This window comes from Vipera ursinii, assembly GCF_947247035.1.
Source record: "Vipera ursinii genome assembly, chromosome: 9".
Classification (NCBI taxonomy): Eukaryota; Metazoa; Chordata; class Lepidosauria; order Squamata; family Viperidae; genus Vipera; species Vipera ursinii.
The window spans coordinates 25,496,975-25,509,482 of NC_139523.1; the positions used below are offsets into that span (position 1 = coordinate 25,496,975).

At 57.8% G+C, this 12,508-nt stretch overlaps 2 protein-coding genes across 2 annotated transcripts; both read right to left on the reverse strand.

Moving 5' to 3' along the window:
* Positions 1-5: 5 nt before the first annotated feature.
* Positions 6-7,080, reverse strand: PLD3 (phospholipase D family member 3). Its single transcript, XM_083369610.1, has 12 exons — positions 6,922-7,080; positions 6,230-6,296; positions 5,801-5,869; positions 4,868-5,115; positions 4,164-4,347; positions 2,932-3,052; positions 2,621-2,748; positions 2,021-2,221; positions 1,381-1,520; positions 872-1,037; positions 532-631; positions 6-321 (listed from the first exon to the last, which is right to left on the reverse strand). The coding sequence occupies exons 2-12, from the start codon at positions 6,254-6,256 to the stop codon at positions 122-124; spliced, it is 1,584 nt and encodes a 527-aa protein (XP_083225736.1). The 5' UTR covers positions 6,257-6,296; positions 6,922-7,080; the 3' UTR covers positions 6-121.
* A 2,083-nt stretch (positions 7,081-9,163) lies between these two features.
* Positions 9,164-11,883, reverse strand: HIPK4 (homeodomain interacting protein kinase 4; the record flags this gene model as incomplete). Its single annotated transcript, XM_083369731.1, has 2 exons — positions 9,164-9,346; positions 10,255-11,883. The coding sequence occupies 2 exons, from the start codon at positions 11,881-11,883 to the stop codon at positions 9,164-9,166; spliced, it is 1,812 nt and encodes a 603-aa protein (XP_083225857.1).
* Between the last annotated feature and the right edge of the window lie 625 nt (positions 11,884-12,508).

The following is a 12,508-nucleotide window of genomic DNA, read 5'->3' on the forward strand; positions in this document are numbered from 1 at the left end:
GACGCGAGCCTTTAATCGCCCGAAGCCGGGCCTGGGCGCGAATCCGGCAGCCGCACCCGCGGAAAGCGACCCCTCGGCCCGCCCGCAGCCGGCGCTGCCCCCGCGGCCCAAAGGCGGGGCTCTAGCGGGCGCTGCAGAGCGCCTCCCACTGGCCCTCGCGGTCCATCTCCCGGCTGTATCGCGAGTCCCAATCCCGCTCGAAGATACGCCGCAGCTGCTCGCGGAGGGTGGGCTGGTCCCCCGCCCGGGCCGGGCTCTGAGCCACCACCAGGGCGGAGCCTGCCGTGTGCAGGAAGTAGTCCCCGGACCAGTTGGAGGTTCCTGGTGGGGGGAGGAGGAGGAAGAAGAGGTGAGGAGGGATTCGGGGGGGGGGGCAGAAGGCGACTCCTGTCTGGGTGGCCCCTCTGCTGCCCGGGAGGGGCCTTCGGGATCCCACACCCAGACAGACACAAGCCCTCCGACATGGGAGCCCTTCCTCTGCAAGCTACTCTCCCGCCCCCCCCCCCCCCCGAGCCCTCCCAACTTACTTACCGATGTAAGCCACCTTGTCTGTCACCATGAACTTGCTGTGGTTCACTCTGGCATAGGGGATCTTGGCCTGCGTCTCATTTGCGGGCACCACAAAGAGTCTCTGGGAAGGCAAAGTTGAATGAGGGGCACTGTGGAGATGGGTTAGGGAGGGGGCTTGTTGGGTTGGGGGTCCAGGAAGATTCACACACAGAGAGAGACACGCCTGACTCCTTGCTCAGCCCCAGAGTAATTCCCAGAGAGGTTTGTGCAAGGCAGGAAAGAGCAGGCCGACCCCTCATTTCGGGAGCAGGATGGCTGCCTCTCTGGGCTTGGGAGGCAGGACGCCATTGGGGCCCCTCACCACTTCCAAGCTGTAATGGGTGCGGTTGTCCTGCAGGGCAGCCAAGGAACGCAGGAAGGGGAACATGTTTGGCTTGGAGTGTCTCCAGCAGCCCACCAGGAGGCGGAGGCGGACTCTCTTCTCGTAGGCCACTTTCCGTAAGTGGTCATCGATGGCTGGCCAGAACCTGAGAGGAGCAGCGGGGTTGGACTCAGAACACAACAGAGTTGGAAGGGGCCTTGGAGATCCTCTAGTCCAACAGCCCCCACCTTTTGGGTACCAGGGGCCAGTTCTATGGAGAGGTTTTTCTGCAGACCGGTGGTGGTTTTGCATCCTGCCTGAATTCCGCACTGCAGTCCCATATCTGATCCTGAGGATACTCTACTGATGCCCAGAGGCATCTAACAGTCCCTGTTGGACCCAAGTAGCCCCCCACACACACCTCTGTGGGGCTGCCTTGAGGGAAGGGGCTGCCTCAAATGGTTGGGCTGATGTTTCCCCACTGCCGGGGAATTTAACCCCAAGTTTACCTCCTGGGGTGGGAGAACTCCATGGTGGGCAAGTAACTCATCACGGCCACGTAGACAAACTCCTGGGCTCCTTCGATGACGCTCAGCAGGGACTGGAGGTCGTCGGTCCGCCCGGTGGCACACAGGGCTGGGGGGGCACTCTGGGCAGCACAAAAGAGCACCCACCTTAACGTCGCTTTTATTTTAGCAAAGCATCCAGAGCAGTTATTTGTTGGGCTGATTTGCAGACAAAGTTTGCCTGGAAGACAGCAGGCATCTGGCCCTATTCAGCAGTGATGAGCTGGCCTTGCCAGCCTCCCTTCCAAGGGCCAAATCTGGCTGGGAGCCTGGTCTGCCCAGGACTGGGGAAAGAAGCTCCCTTATCTTGTCAAAAGGAGGGTGCTGGGTTTTCTTTTCCAGGGCACAGCAATCCAGCTGTATTTTGTGTCCCTGCTTGGACATGAGGAGGGCTGGTGGGAATTTAACCCCAATTCATTAGAAGGACCCACTACTCTCCTTGCTGAAGCCTCTTAGCAGAAACAATCATTTTTCCACCTTGGGGAGGATGTTTCTCCCAATAAGTGTGATCAGAGAGCTCCACGAGCATCCTGGCAGCTGCTCGGAGCAAAGCACTCAACCGTATCCACATGCAGCTCCTCACCGAAAAGTAGACAGCAGCCTCTGTGCCGTTCAGCTTCAGCTCCAGGGGCGTCTCCCTGTTGTAGGTGGTGGAGTAATTGGCTGGCCAGGGTGATGGGATGGTGGTATTTGGCAGCCCGAGAGCCCAGTAGACCTCAAACATCTTCCCCAAGTCTTGGGCCAGACAGCTGCAGTTGTAGACAGCCGCCCCAAGTTCCTTTACCTGGCACCAAAGAGGAGAATGGGCCCAGGACATCTAGCTGCTCTCTCCTGTCTCCACATGGGACACAAGGAGCTGCAGGCACATAATTCAACAGGTGCATCCACTATCTTAGTACTACTCCAGGAAAAAAAGGGAGGGCTTCCGAATGACTCAAAACCTCAAGAGACCCTTTTGATTTGCAGAATACCAAGTCATAAAGAAACAATTTTGTTGGGGCATCTGGGCAAATTGTTTTTGCCTGATGGTGCCAGGCAGCCTGCCTTCTGCAACCTTTAGAAAGCCTCTGAAGAGGGATGGAGAAGGCCTGCAGAGCAATCCTACAGAAGACCATCAGCTGCTGCATTAAATCCCCCATCAGGAGCTCCAAGATTTGGGCATGGGACAAGAGAGCATCATCACCTGTGTAAGGGCACGCCAGTCCATATTTGCACTCCCAAGATAAATGTGTAGCTGGTCCACAATCCAGAATTTGGTGTGCAGGACTCCCCGGGTCAGTCTTGGTAAGTCCACTTGGCGGATCTGGGCCCCTGTGTGTTTAAGAAACAGACTGTGGTTGACCTGGGCTCCTTTTGACTGGGCTGCAGGTTCAGCTTTTTCTCTGTCCCAATAAAGTGCCAGGGATGGACTTGGCCAGACAGACCCAGGGCCGCCACCATCAGCAGCTGCAGCTCTCCATTAACTGGCTTGAATCTGCTACAGTGAAAGCTCACCACTCTTCTCAAGGGCCTGAAGGTCAGCACTGGGCATCCGGGTAGAAGGCGGGTTGACTGCTATCCGTAGCACAATCCCTCGACTGGCAGCGTGCAGCAGCTCCGTTAGTATTTCCTCTCCCTGATGGGAGAGCAAAAGGTCCAGGAGGCAGCTGAGAACTGCCTTCCCAGGAGGCCCTTTCACCAAGTGGGTATGTAATGTACGTATGTAATGCTCCAAATGCTAGCCAGCCAGCCCTGGCTTGATCCCTGATGGCCCATCACACAAAGCCTGGGCCAGTAGAATAAAGCAGCCGTAACAACCGCATTGTTTGGTGTAGTTTTAGCTGCTGTTGAGTGCTGGGCTTGATTTCTCAAATGAGAGCTGCATACAGCAATTCTCTCCCAACTCCTTAGACATCTGTCAAAATGAGGGAGAGGCGCTCTGCTCTCCCTCCGTAACCAAAGTCTGAACAAATGGATGTTCCGCTGCCCTCAAAGGGAGCTTTGACTGAGTGCAAGGCCACACATGGCTCCGTGCCTGGGTAATTACCTGCCTGTTTGCATGCAGGTTTGGCCACGGACCCATGTGCAAATCAGCGTCTGCCTCTTGGCCTTGTCAGCCCCAGACCCCTTCCAGGCTTCCTAGCACTAAGTGTGTGCCACACACCTAAGAAAAGTCTTACGGTTTGAAGATGGCTAATGATGATGGGGGAAAGTAATCAGTGATTAAAACTAACCAGTGACACTAATGCCTAGGAGAGGCTTCACCAAGCTGGTACTTTATAGATCTGTGAGGTGCATTTGGAGATCCTGGGAGGGGCCACTTACAGAAGGATTCCCAGATGGAAGAGGCCGTCTTAGACCAGTCCTGGCTTCTTACAGCTATTCTAGACCCAATGCCAGGGAGTTGTAGATCACAGAGGCTGCGAAGAGACCTTTGGAGCCATCTAGTCTAGCCAGCTTCCTGGGGCAAGAACCTTAGACTATCCTAGGCTGTTGCTTGAAAACCATGATTCCAGGAAGCTGGCTAACCCACTCTGTCATAGTTCTCACAGTCAGGAAATGCTCCTTGATCCAAGTCTAGGTCTCCCTCTGTAAAGCTTCCACGCGTTGGTCCTCGTCCTGCCTCATGAACTCTGGATTAAGCTGAGGACCCACCTCTGCCTGTGGACTGTCTTCTGCCTGCCCTTGAGCTTTACTCCTCCCCCTCCCTGGAGATGAGTCTGGGGCTCCTGCGCTGCTCCCCTCACCTGGCCAGCTGAAGGATCATGGGTATGGGTGTCCCGGTTGCTGAGAGTCCAGTAGAAAGAGGCAATGTCCACCGAGCTCCTTGCGCTTCTCAAAAGGCTTTGCCAAGTCTCAAAAGTAGAAGTGCTGACTGTGCTGTTGTCATCATATGTCAGTCCCTCAGGGATGCTCTCCACCAGCACACTCCTGAGGGAACAACCGAGTGCTTATGTGTTCCACAAGGGTCTCGCATCACATTGCAGACTCATTGAGATGAAAAGCCCCATAACCTCTATAGTGTGCCAGGAAGGCCTTCATTCAGTCTGAGTGATTTTACCCATTAGCCAGCAGCAGTAGAGTCTCCTAGCCTTACCTCTGGGGATTACCCTACTCTACTGCATGGGGGGGAGTCTCGGCATGGCTATACAGATGTATTTCTCCAGGAGGAAGCGGGTGAGGCAAGACGGAATCTGGCAGAATCCCAATACCCCTCCCGTGCCCCTTGCGAGGCCTCTCATGTGGCCAGGCCTTCTTCCTGGAAGGACCGCCAGGGTCTTTGTTCTCTACAATGCTTCATGCACATGGATGAAGACCCCACATAGCTGAATACTGTTCTTCAACCTTTGTGTTCTCACAAGGCCACATTTCTGATGGAGAAGGAACGGGCCATGACATGACACCCCTCTATTTGAATGCAGTCCAAGAAAGTCACAAGCAAAGCTGATACCTGCATGAGTCACTGCATGTGTGATCCACACGTGGCACCAATGCCACATTCCCCACCGTGGCCAAACTTTGCAAAGGAAAGGAGAACAAGTGGACCACCAGGGCCACCACCAGCACAGTAGACAAGATGGCCGACACCAGGATGCACCGAAAATCCCAGGGCATAATGGACGTAGATTGGCCAGGTGGCTTTGCAGGACGCAAGCCAGAGACACTCTGGCAGGGCCTCCCCAGTGCAGAACCACGGAACTGCAAAGAAAGGGAGGAGCTCAGAGCCCAGCCCAGCCCCACATTTGACCCCCTGCGCAGTCACCAATACCCGTGTGCACTCTCTGGGTAGAGGTGAAGGGGGCCAGTGGCCTGGCTGGCTCTTGCTGCTTTGCTTTCATTACTCTGGGGGTTCTTGGGGGCAAGCAGAGCTGTTTGATGCCTGCTGACCAAACCAGCAACATCTGTAAGCAGCCTCACTGTTGCTCAGGCCCCCTCAGCTCTTGAAGAGGCAGACCCAGCTTGCAGGCCGCCCAAACAGATTGCTGGGGCCCTTGCTCAGGACCAATATCTGGTGGAGAAGGGAGCAGGGGAAGCGAGCCAGGAAGATGGAGATATGGGTTGTTCTTCCCCAGACAAAAGGGGTTGTGAAGCATTTTTAAGCCTAGAGCAAGATATAACGTGGAAGGAGCTCAAAACCATCTAAGGAGGGGGTCCAGCGCAAGCAGACTGGCAAGATTCTGTTCTAGCTGGTCTTGAGCAATAGTTTTAGCCTTCCTTCCTACCTACCTACCTTCCCTTCAAAGTTGATTTCCTGGTGTGGCCTGACAGCAGGGCCAGGTGAGCTTAATTGCCTCTCTCTCCCCACTCTGGGTTTGGGCCTCTCATTTGAAAGCAAAGAGAGAGACGGCCCGGGCCGGCAGGAGCTGAAATGCAGAGGACCCACCTGGCGCAGAGTCTGGTCGGGCTGCTCAGCCAGGGGTAGCAACTCCTGAGGGCTCTCCAGTGTGTTGAGCTATGAGGAAGGGGCAGAAAAAAAATCACCCTCAGGAAAAAGCCGCAGGAGCGCTCCCCCCCCCTCAAGCCATCAGCATGGACGTGGCCACAGGTTCCAGAATGTAGACCTGCCAAGGCTGGCCGGCCAGAATCCCACACGAAACCTCTGAGGGGAAGAAGATTCACTGGCTTTCATCAATCAAATGGAACAAAGCTCTGCAGACTCACCTCAGCCTCATCTGCTTTGGGTAGGGGGAGCTGCATGGGGCTCTTATTTGCTGAAGTCTTTGACCCCCCTTGCGGATTAACAGTGGGGCGCCTCAGGCAAGAGGACCCTCCACGGCATAATCCCATCCCTTGTGCAGCTGAGAGGCTTTACCTTCTGGTAGGCAACTGGGGGCTTCATTTCCTCAGATCCTCCCGAGTGGGAAAGAGCTTCAAGGAACCTGCGAAGGGCACAGGAAGAAAGAGGTTCCGCTCAGGGCTCTGTGCCCACCCTGGGTCCCTGGCTGTTCCCCTCAGTGGCCGGGCCAACAGGAAAGGATGTCAGGCAGAGGTCTTGTCCACTTGGCTAAGCCAGGGCCAGCCTTTTGAACCTGGCCCTTGAGCAGTTTGGGAAGTGAGGAGGATGGACTTCCGAATGCGGATGCCGCCAAGGAGGTCTAGCCAGACCAGAGAAGACGCTCACAGGCCTTGCAGGGCTGGGAGGCTGCTCTGCAAACTGAGGAAACGTGGGCAAAAATTCTGGGGGGCTCCTTCTGAGCCACGCGTTGGGGGGGGGGAAACTGAGCATCTGGGTGGCAAAGCAGAGAAAGGCAAGGCGGCCTCTGGATCCTTAGATTAGTGCAACATCCAGGGCTGGAGGGGGATCGGTCCCAAGTCAGAAGTTTAAGTGTCCCCGTTTATTCTGCGCAAAGATCGGACCCTTCTGGCCCCAAAGGATGGGGGGCCCCTCAAAGGAGGGCTCTAAGGCTAAGCGATGCCCACCACCGCCAGCACGAGCGGATGCCAGGGCAACAAGCGCAGCCTCCCTTTTACTCATCAGGACACAGTTAATCCAAAGGCTTGTACCTCAAATTCAAAGAAAGACTGAATGCCAAGGAGTGGGCGGAAGGGGCGACTTGTGCCAAGCACGTGGCGGCAGAAACTAAGAGACGGACCGGGCCTCCAGACGGGAGCAGGAAGACCTGCAGAAACCAAGCTAGGCCCAATCCCACACTGGAAATTTCCTTTGCAGGTATTCACCGCCCTGAAAAAGAAACACCAAAGGGAAAGTTAACGATAACAAACTGCCAAACTGCCCTGCAGACCTTGATCACACCAGGCAAAGACTGGGCACACACCACACACACACCCCCACACACAGACACACCTATGAAGGGTTAGGTCTCTCCAATGCAAAACCCTCCACTGCCCCCTCCCCAAAGCAGGGCCTGGTGGGAAAGCGGCGGCGGGGGCGGGGAGAGGAGCCGCCTTCTCAAAGAGCCACCCCGGCCGAGCGGCTCCGCCGGGGACTCCGCTCCTGCAGCCAACAGCACCAACCGGTGGCATCCGACACCGGGCACATCTCCCTCCCTCTCTCGCGGCGCCGCGCCAGCCCCTCCTTCCCCGGGGCGGATCAGAGGGTGCCCGCCCTCGCCAAGCGACTCGGACCCCGGCCGGCCGCCCGGCCAAGAGGGAGGGAGGGATGCGAAGGGCTCCTTCTCCGGCCGCCCTCCCTCCCGGGGCTCAGAGGGGCTTTCTCCGGCGAGAAGCCCGGCTCTCCGGGGCGTCGCCGCGCTCCAGCTCCGGCGGGGACGCAGACAAGGAAGGACGAGAGCCACTGGCACCATCACGCCGCTCTCCTCCCAGCGGGATCCGGCGCCGACCACGGAACGGCGGACTCAGGAGCGGCTGCCCACGCAACGCGGGATGTGCCGGGCGCGGCCCCCCGTTAGTCCCGGGTCCGGACCCGCCACCGCGCGCCTACCACCGAGAGCTCGGCTTCCCGGGCAGCCCGACGCGCCAGATCGTTCGCTCGCCCCGCCCGGAGCAGCCAAGCACCGCCCGCTGCCAGGCTGGTTCCATCCCTCCGGGGAGCCCCCGCCCCCGCTGGAAGTCGGCTCCCAGGAATCGGCCAGGGCGGCGGCTTTCCTGGGACGGGCGCAAAGCAAAGGCGACAAAAGAGCCGGGAATCCCGTCTGAGCCGGCTCAAACCCTACCCCCTTGCCCTGATGGTAGATCCCTCCCGCTTGCTGGGAATCCTGGGAGTTGAAGTGCGGCGCCGCGTCCGACGCTGCCTGCCTGCCTGCCGCTCCCGCGCCGAGTTTGGCGCCCGACGCCCTCCTGATCGCCCTGGCAGCGGCCCGCGACAACCCGCCCGCTGCAGGGCTGCAAAGACACGGAGCGGCTCGAGGGGGCAGCGCCGCGGTTCGCCTCTTCGCCTCCTTCCGCGGGGGGCGGCCGGGGCGGGGGCACCGTTCCTGCCTTCTTCGGCTGTTGGCCCCGGAGACCACTGGCCCGTCCCTGCCCCGAAACGCCGCGGCCCACCTGCATGCCGCCGCGGCCCCTCGTCCGAGCCGGGCGCCAAGGGCTGCCCTGCACCAGCAGGTGGAATGAGGAGGGGACAGCAGAGCACGTGGGGGAGGGGGCTTACCGCAACCTTACGAAACCCTCCCTGGAAAAGCCTCCCTCCGATTGACCTTGTTGGTTTCCCCCCACCCCGCCCCCCAAGATTCTCGGAGACCAGCCTGGGGTGGTCGTGCCCTCTCCTTCCAGGGCAGGGTTTGCTTGCGGCTTCCCTGCTGGGTCAGGTGCTGCCCTGTGATCATTCCTTCTCTGCAAGACCCCAGGCTCTCCTCATGAGGGGGCTGACATTCCCTGCGGAGCAAAGTTTGAAGGCCGGGCAGGGTGGGGTGTCAGCAGGCAAGTCTGGGTGGAGGCTTGGAGGGTCCCTAGACAAACATGCCCATGTCAAAGCAGTCTGTAAGTGATAATGAGTTTATTAACGATGCAGTAGGTCGAGTGCCACCTGGACACTCAGGGGAGTCAGTGTGGCCTGTGTGTGGTGCCCTCGGCTCCTGGAAAGACCAGTGGGCTGACTGTGGTTGCTCAGAGCACCCCAACTCCGTCACCTCCCCTTCCCTCCGGGTCCGCTGTGGCCTGCCCTCAGGGCTCTGTACAGCTCAGTAACAGCAAGATGACGTTTATTAAGTAAGTGGGGCTGGGCAGCGAGGAACAGTCTATATATTTAATGTCTAGAAAGGTATCTGTCCGGGCCTCGGCGGGCCATCTCTCCGCTGCGCCTGCCCTCTTCCTGGCTGAGGGTCCAGGGCTAGTGGTGGCTGGCAACGTGTTGCAGGTAGGGCTGCAGCTGGTGGCGGTTCCGGGGGGCGTGCAGCACTGCCTTGAGCGGGACTCTTTCCATGCTGTGTTCGGCCAGCCAGTCCTCGCTGGGTAGCCAGGGGTTTGGCCCGGGAAGTGGCATGGCCGGCTCAAAGACCTCTGTCTGCCCATGCTGCCGAAAAGAAACAGAGGATTACTGGGGGAGGGGGCCCGGGGAGGAGTTGAGAGAGATCAGGAAGGGCTGAAGTGGTCTGGGCAAGGCCCCTTGCAGAGCCGCAGGGGTAGGTGGGCAGGTGCTTGGGTTCTTGAAAGTGTTTTTGCACCATCTTTCTCTTCTTTAATCTCTTGCCAAAATTGGTTGGGCCACCCTTTACTTGGTTTCTACCTGCACACCCCCTCTGCAAACGGGCGGGGGGGAGCTGGGCTGCTGGGAAAAGAGCTCTTTGCCAAGCTTCATGGAAGATGAGAAGGATCAGCCACAGAGCCAGGGATTGGGGGGGGGGGGGGTTGCATGAACAATCCAACAAAAGACCCCCTCAGGGTAGTTGTGGTATATTCCTTTTCTCTGGCATGGGTGTCCAAACTGAGCCTGGAGTGTGCAGATTCTGTGGTTGCCTTTGCAGCCTGTCGTGAGTCTCCTGCTCCCATAACTCCCTGCTGGGGGGAGGATGCCAACTGGCCTCTGGCTAGGACAGCCAGTGCCCCCTCTTGGCTTTGATGATGGGCTCCTGAACAGGAACTGCAAGTACGTGTGTGTGTGTGGGGGGGGGGGAATGAGCATTCTTCCCCAGAGATGCTGCTCAGGAAGGGTACGAGCACATGGGAAAGACCGCAGTGGACTTGGGATACTGAGGCAGTTTCATGGGCGGCCTGGAAGAAAGACAGAGCAACAGTATTGGTGTGGAGGAGGGTGTTGCAGACCCTCCTGTGTCTGACTCAGTCCTCCTCTGAGGCACCAGTCAAGTCGCCTCGGCCATTGCCTACACTCCCTTGTTTATGTCACCAATCGGCTCAGGGGGTTCCTCCTATCCTTTGTGGTTTCATGAGGTCCAACCCGCCTCCTTTGACTGTCCTTGTTACCTGTGTGGTGGGTGAGAGGACCAGGCCTTTGGGGTAGCTCGCCTCCTCCAAGGCACCGGACTCTGGCAAGGAAGTGGTGCTGGCGTTGCTCTCCTTCTCCCAGCCGTGGGGGTCTTCTGGCGTGTACTGCCCCAGAAGGATCAGGTTCTCAAAGGTGGGGTCTGGCTTCACATGGTGAGAGGCCTTGTGGTGCCTGGGGCTGCCAGGCCGGCTTCGGTAGTAGGCTGGGATGGGTTCCTGCTGGGCCTGGTCATGACGCAGCCGGAGGCTCTGGTGGGCCACTCTATGCCGATTTGCCACTGCCTCCGCCGGGTCCAGAATGGGATCATAGCCTCCCCCGCTGGGCCCTTCGCCCCACACCTTTAGGGGTACCTCCCGGCTGGCTTCAGCAATGCTGAGCTCGTCCAACTGGCTGGTGGTGCCCTGGATGCCATGAGCGCTTTCCTCCCGGCTGTAGAAGCGGTCCTCCTCCATGGCAGTATAATGTTGCGTTTCCTCCTCGGAAGCCTTGCTGTGGCTGGGCAGTGACTCCCGCAGGCTCCTCAGGCAGAACTGGTAGTACTGGGTGAGATCATAGTTCTGCTTCAGGGGTTGGGTGGAGATATAGGGATGTTTCAGGGCTGCGCTGGGAGTGATGCGCTCGTGGGAATCCCAGGTCAACATCCGTTTGATGAGCTCCACCATGCTCCGGAGGTCAAAGTATTCAGCCAGGGCCTCTGCGTCCGGGTAGATCATCTTGTGGACGTTCACCGTCTCCATCTGGTCCAGGGACTTGAGCACGTACTTTCTCCTCTCCACAGACTTCACTTTGGTGTCAGCCAGATACTCTGCTGGGGTTTTCAGCTGCCAGGAGTTCACCACCTCAGGGTGCTGGCTCCTCTTGAAGAAGAGGTGGGCCTTTCGGGCTGCATTCAAGAGGGTGGGCCTGGGCATGCCTTGGGTCTCGCAGATGTACCGGATCTGGTCATATTCATTGTTCCCAGGGTAGAGGGGCCAGCCAAGGTGCAGCTCGGACATCACGCATCCCAGGGACCACATGTCCACCTTCTCACAGAATGGCAGCCCCAGCAGTATTTCTGGAGCCCGGTAGAATCGGGACTGGATGTAAGGCTCTTTGACGTAGCGCACTTCATTGAAGATGCTGGCCGAACCAAAATCAATCACCTTGACCCGGAAAGGATACCTTACCTGGTCCACCAGCATGATGTTCTCTGGTTTCAGGTCAGCGTGGATGATTGACAGCTCTTTCAACTTGGCCAGGGCTCTCAGCACCTGCGTGGTCACTGTGCGGATGTGCCGGACTGGCAATGGGGAGAAGTTGTGCTCTTTCTGGAAGTCGAAGAGGTTTTGCTCCAGGAGCTCAAAGACCAGGTAGAACTTGAGCTCGTCATGGAAGAATTCGTGGAACTGGACGATGTGAGACTCCTCGGAATCCACCTCGGACATGGTTTGCAGCAGCTTCAGCTCGTTCTTGATGATCCTGCTGCGGTGGGAGTCATTCTTCAGGATTTTTATGGCCACCATCTCCCCAGTGCTCCGTTTCCAGCTCTTCACAACCTCCCCAAACGTGCCCTTCCCCAGAATCTCAAAGACGTCATAGAAATCGGACTCTGACTCGATCGTTACCATTGTCCTGTGCTTGCCCAAGCTCAGAAACACGGGTGCAAAGTGGCTTCTTGCAAAGAGAGGTCCGGCTGCCACGGAGCAAAGAGAATCCCAGCCTCCTCCGGAGCAGGAGGTGATGCAATAGTCAGCCGGGTTCCAGAGTTGCCAGGTGAAGAAAGTTCTGTTATGGAGGCAGGGAGCCCACTCCCCTTGGGGTCTCCAGCAGCCCCTTTCCCAGGAGGAAGAGCTGCTCCAAGGTAGGAAACCAGCCCACTGCAGGCCCCAGGGAATACCTCTGCAGGGCCAGCCAAAGGGCTGCTTTTAGCCAAGGGGGAGTACTGGGGGAGGGGGGGCACCAGCCAAACTGCAAAGGGATGGGTTTCTTTCACCTCCCTGGAGTATATGCAACTGCTCAATCCTAAATACTTAACATGGCATCTTGTTCAGAGGATTTGGCCTAATCAGTTTGACAATAATTTCAGAATGCTGCTTCTAGATTCTTGGCAGACCTTTATTTGAGTACCACACATCTTTTAGTCTCCCCAAGGAGAGGACCCCCTCGGTTGTAAAGGAACACCGCAGCTGCCCACAAGATCTCCCGTGATGGAGAGGAAATGGTTGCAGAGAGAAAAGACTTTGTGAGGACCCG